This window comes from Onychostruthus taczanowskii, unplaced genomic scaffold, assembly GCF_017590055.1.
Source record: "Onychostruthus taczanowskii isolate IOZ18803 unplaced genomic scaffold, ASM1759005v1 scaffold38, whole genome shotgun sequence".
Classification (NCBI taxonomy): domain Eukaryota; kingdom Metazoa; phylum Chordata; class Aves; order Passeriformes; family Passeridae; genus Onychostruthus; species Onychostruthus taczanowskii.
This window is the reverse complement of record NW_024501237.1, coordinates 13,066,205-13,070,713: the sequence shown is the minus strand read 5'-3', so window position 1 is coordinate 13,070,713 and position 4,509 is coordinate 13,066,205. Positions and strand designations below refer to the sequence as shown.

General features: G+C 44.1%; 1 protein-coding gene across 1 annotated transcript in view; it reads left to right on the top strand.

Annotated features, from left to right (window-relative positions):
- Positions 1-4,043: 4,043 nt before the first annotated feature.
- FAT4 (FAT atypical cadherin 4) overlaps positions 4,044-4,509 on the top strand; it is a 125,370-nt gene continuing 124,904 nt past the window's right edge. Inside the window, exon 1 of the mRNA XM_041411896.1 lies at positions 4,044-4,243. Coding sequence (XP_041267830.1) covers positions 4,044-4,243 — 200 coding nt within the window. The remainder of the gene's footprint in view (positions 4,244-4,509) is intronic.

The following is a 4,509-nucleotide window of genomic DNA, read 5'->3' as shown; positions in this document are numbered from 1 at the left end:
GTGCCAGTACAGTTTTGGCTTTGAAGTGCAGGATTTCCACTTTTTTTGTGATAGGAATTTTTGACAGGAACTTTTTACTTTCTTCTTCTGTTCAGGAGTGACGGGATTCATCCATTCATTTGATGGGAATCTGACTTTGGAGTCATATAATGCTGAATTTAACACTTGAACTGTAAAGGATATTTTTCAAAACCTTTTAAAATGTGGTAGCTGCTGACTTCAGCAGGGTTTTGCCAGCAGCCATGCCATGAGCTATTAAAAAACCCCGAAACCTTAATTTAAAAGCAAAAAAAGCAAAAAAAAAAGGCCACAATATGCAGTTAAAAGCACTGTGGGGTGCTCTACCTGTTAAAGGAAAAAGAAAACATGGTGTTGCAGAGCAGGTGTTGAAAAATTAAACTACTGAGTTCAGACCAGTATATTTCTAGGCTATAAAACATGGCTGAGAAAACACTTTAATGTTCTTTTTCCAAGCAGAGTGAGTCTATTAAGTAATAAATATCAAAAGGCCAATTCAGCTCTCATTAGTGTGACTGGGATGGGAACTGAGAGTTGAATCAGGCTCTAAAAGTCAGATGCTGCTGTCCCTGTCTGGGAGGATGTGATGCTCAGTGACACATTATGACTATCTCAATTTAAATTGTTTAGTGTCAGAGCAAGTGAAACCTGAACGATATGCCATGTTCAGTCCTCATAACAGGATTCCTGGTGTATTATCTATCTAATAATGAAAAGGTAGGGTTCAATACCTATTGATTTAAATCAACATTATTCTGCCTCAGTGACTGCTAAACTGTATCCTGAGAAAAACACTATAGTAATATTTTTATTCCTGGAGCATCAAAGGAGAAAGTGCTGAAGCAAAAGTGTCTTTCACTCTATCTGTCCCTAGCTGAAATACAAAGTGTTGTTAAAAATTCAAATGCAGTTAGTAAGAGGAACCAACAAAGGAAAAGTTCAGTAAGAGAACCAAAGACAAATAGATGTACTCGTTCATCAAACACACTCTGCACCCTCTTAAGAAAGAAATGTCTCACATCAATGAAGTTCAATGAAGCTGGGGTCTGTAGATCATCATAGAATCATTTAGGTTGGAAAAGATCTTTAAGATCATTGACTGAACTGCAATGATGCAAGTGTGGGCAGGATTCCAGGTGCCTTCAAGGAATAATGAGAATGCCCAGTGCCCAGTCTTGCCTCACTCAGGAGTAGGGTACATCAAACAGAGCTTTGTGCTCTTACCTTCAGCTCATCAGATATAAAACACAGAAACCTACCTGCCAGATCTGCTGAATTCATAACCAGTTCCTGTTCTGGCTGCAGAATAAAATCGTCTCCCTGTTGTGATATCCAATTGCAACCCTAGACCTCCGAGGGCTGTGTGAGATAATAGGTATGCGTTCAATTTCCATTAGACTTATCCAAGGAACAAAGATTGCTCAGAATTTCTTTCTTCCCTACAATGCTTTTCACTTCATTCGTCAGCCCTCTGCTTCTGTACTGTCTGTGCCTTCCAGCACCACATTTCAGCAGCATCATGGCCCACTTTAGGTAAAAACAGGGTTGGAAGCACATTAAACGTGACAGCCAGATGTGTTGATCTGTTGACAATGGACACTGAGGTCGTTATTAAGACTTTGCTGTGGAGTGTGAGATGGACAGTGTTGGGATTAGATTGCTTCTCCCATATCTGGAGGTGAAAGCCTGATGAAGTGTTGGGAGGTGTTATCAACAGAGCTGGAGGCAAGACAAAAAGTGCAAAAATGACCTATTCTTCACTTTATTTCCATTCCTGCAAGTTAGGAGTGGTGAAGTGCTTCTTAGCACAGTCTTAATTAACTCTGTTGAAATGTACTTGTGTTAATCTAAAAGGGGTCAAAACTCAACCTACACTGATGCTGATGAACCACCAGAGTAATTCCACTGACATGCACAGACTTTATAATAAAGGTATTGCTTAATATCTACCAAAGCTGCTTCAATTTCAATGAGCTTTTTCTTAGCCATGAAAATAATTTTTAAAAAGTACAGTTGGTTTTAAAACATCTTCTAAGTTTGACTACATTTGAAACAACTCAGAGTAAAAAAAAATAACAGTTGTAATGAAAAAAAATATTTTTTAAAATTGCCTGCAATTATTTTTGTAACTGAAAATTGTCTGTAAAGTTTTGTATAACTTTTCATGAACATTTGGATTTTAAAAAGTAACTTTCTGAATGCTAAGGAATGGAATTTTGATATATTGAAGCACTTCATGAATTTAAAGGTGTTCTTTTTTCTTTTGTGAATGACTCATCTAGAAAAACACATCTACAGGTACAAAAGGCTTAAGCAAATCATGCTTTTGAAGAAATTCTGACATGTTTACATTTATCATATCAGATCATTGATGTAATTGCAAATATTAAATTACGTGGCCTGTAAACTGGCAAACAGATTTTGTTTGATTCATTCTCATGTGTTACAAAACTTTGCAATGTATAATTTTCTTTTGATATAATGCAAGGGGACAGACGATAATTCTGGGACCTAATATTGACAGACATTAGTTATGAGTTTCTAGAGTAGCAAAAAATGGTGCTTTAAAACCTATTGTCTAGATATTCTCATGCTTTCTGGATATTCTTTCTTGCCCAGAATTTTAGCCATTTTGCTTACCTCTGATGTACAATATTCAAAAGGCTGATGTTTGAATTTCCATACTTTTGCAGCAACATTTCTTATTTTATTTTGACATTTGAGAAAAGAACCCATAGGGAAGCAGAAACTATGGGCACAGAAGAGCTTGAACAATGTCAGGACAAGATTGTGCCTGTTCCACATGAAAAACAGTTGGTTAGTGATTCATTCTAATTCTAATCACAACTAGGGAAAGAACCAAAGCCCCTTTCAGGGGCAGAATGTTTCTCCGTGCTGTGTTCTGGACTTGGAGGTCAAATTTACCTGGCAGATGTGAAAAATCCCACATAGTGAGGAAAAAACTCCAGTGATTAAGCTCAAAGGCCTGTTCTAGTGAAGGCTGATGTTATTTTATACTGGTGGTACTCTCCCTCCAGCCCATACAATCTTATTTCTTTGTGAGTAGTGCATCATATTGGGTTTTGCTGGCTGATCTAAGACGCGAGCATTTTTGTGATAGAAGTAAAGAAAGCACCTTTCGAGAGCACCCAGCGAGCTGCCGGCTGCAGGCGAGGGTCGATGCGGGCCTGTAGGTGGAGTTAAATATCAAAGAACTGGAGCAGAGCGCGGCAGCGCCGCGGATCCAGGCGGGCGGCAGCACGGACCAGCCGCTCTCAGCTGTCCCATGGATTCATCGCCCAGCTCCCCGCAAAGAGAGGAGGAGGTGTTTGCACCTAGAATAGTTCGAGGATGACTTATCTCTTACTGAACTAGTGCAGCTGGGAAAGGCAGAGCGCTGCGAGGCACAAAAGCCCTTCTCCAGGTCGGCAGCAGACGCTGAAAAATGAAAAACTAAATCCAGGCAGACCACAGCACTGACATGCGGTGAGAGGTGCTGTGTCCAAGGGGTCAGGGCTGATCGCGGGTGTGGGGATCCATCCCTAGAGGGATGTGCAAGAATTACTGTTCTCTTTGTGCTAGATGACAACACAGATCAGGAACCACCCGTTCTTCCTTACTGCTTCGAGTCAAGATTGGCGCTAATGGTCATTTGACCTCCCTTTCTTTAATCATCCAGGGTACTAGCGGGGAACAAACTTTGACACCACATCCTTCTACACTCTCCTACTTTTTTTTCCATTTCTTTTCTCACTTTTCCGACTTTTCCAGGCTGGAAAATACACTACCAGGTTCTTGAACTCACAGAGTTACAGAAACTCTGTAATTTGGTGATCCCTTATGCGGCTATGCTGGATTTACCTTGTCACTTGAATTGCTAGATTTACCTTTGGGACTTTAATTGCCATCTATAGATTTGTCTTTACGACCGCTGCTTGTATTTAATGAAGAACTCACACAAAATTAAGACTTTTGCTGCCTGCGCCGCCGCAGGGAAAAGGAGCTTTTTGTGCAGGCTTTTTGGGATGGAGGAAAGGGGCTTTTCGGTCGGCACCGAGGACGCGGTTCCCGAGGGATGCTCCGGCATTCCGGTGATGCTCCCGGCGCCGGGAGCCGCGCGGGGCGGTGACGGCAGAGGGCGCTGCCGGCCCGCGGGAGGCGCGGCCAGCGCCGCATCTTCCCGGGATAACGGGACCCGCAAGTTCGCTACAGAGCCGCCTCCAAAGTAAGCGGCGCCGCCGCAGCCCGGTCCCCCGGTACACGGGGCAGCCCGATCCGCTCCGCCCAGCCCTCCCGGCTCCCCGTTCGCTTTTCGCTCCAGGCGGGACGGTCCCGGGGGACCCGCTCCCGGCGCTGCCGGGGGCTCCCCCTCGCTCCCCGCCCGTCCCGGTCCCGCCGGGGCGGCCCCTCAGGTGCGGGGGGCGGGCCGGGGCGGGGCGGCGCGGCTCGGCGGCCAATGGGCGGCCGTGGGGGGGGCCGGCCCGGGCGGCA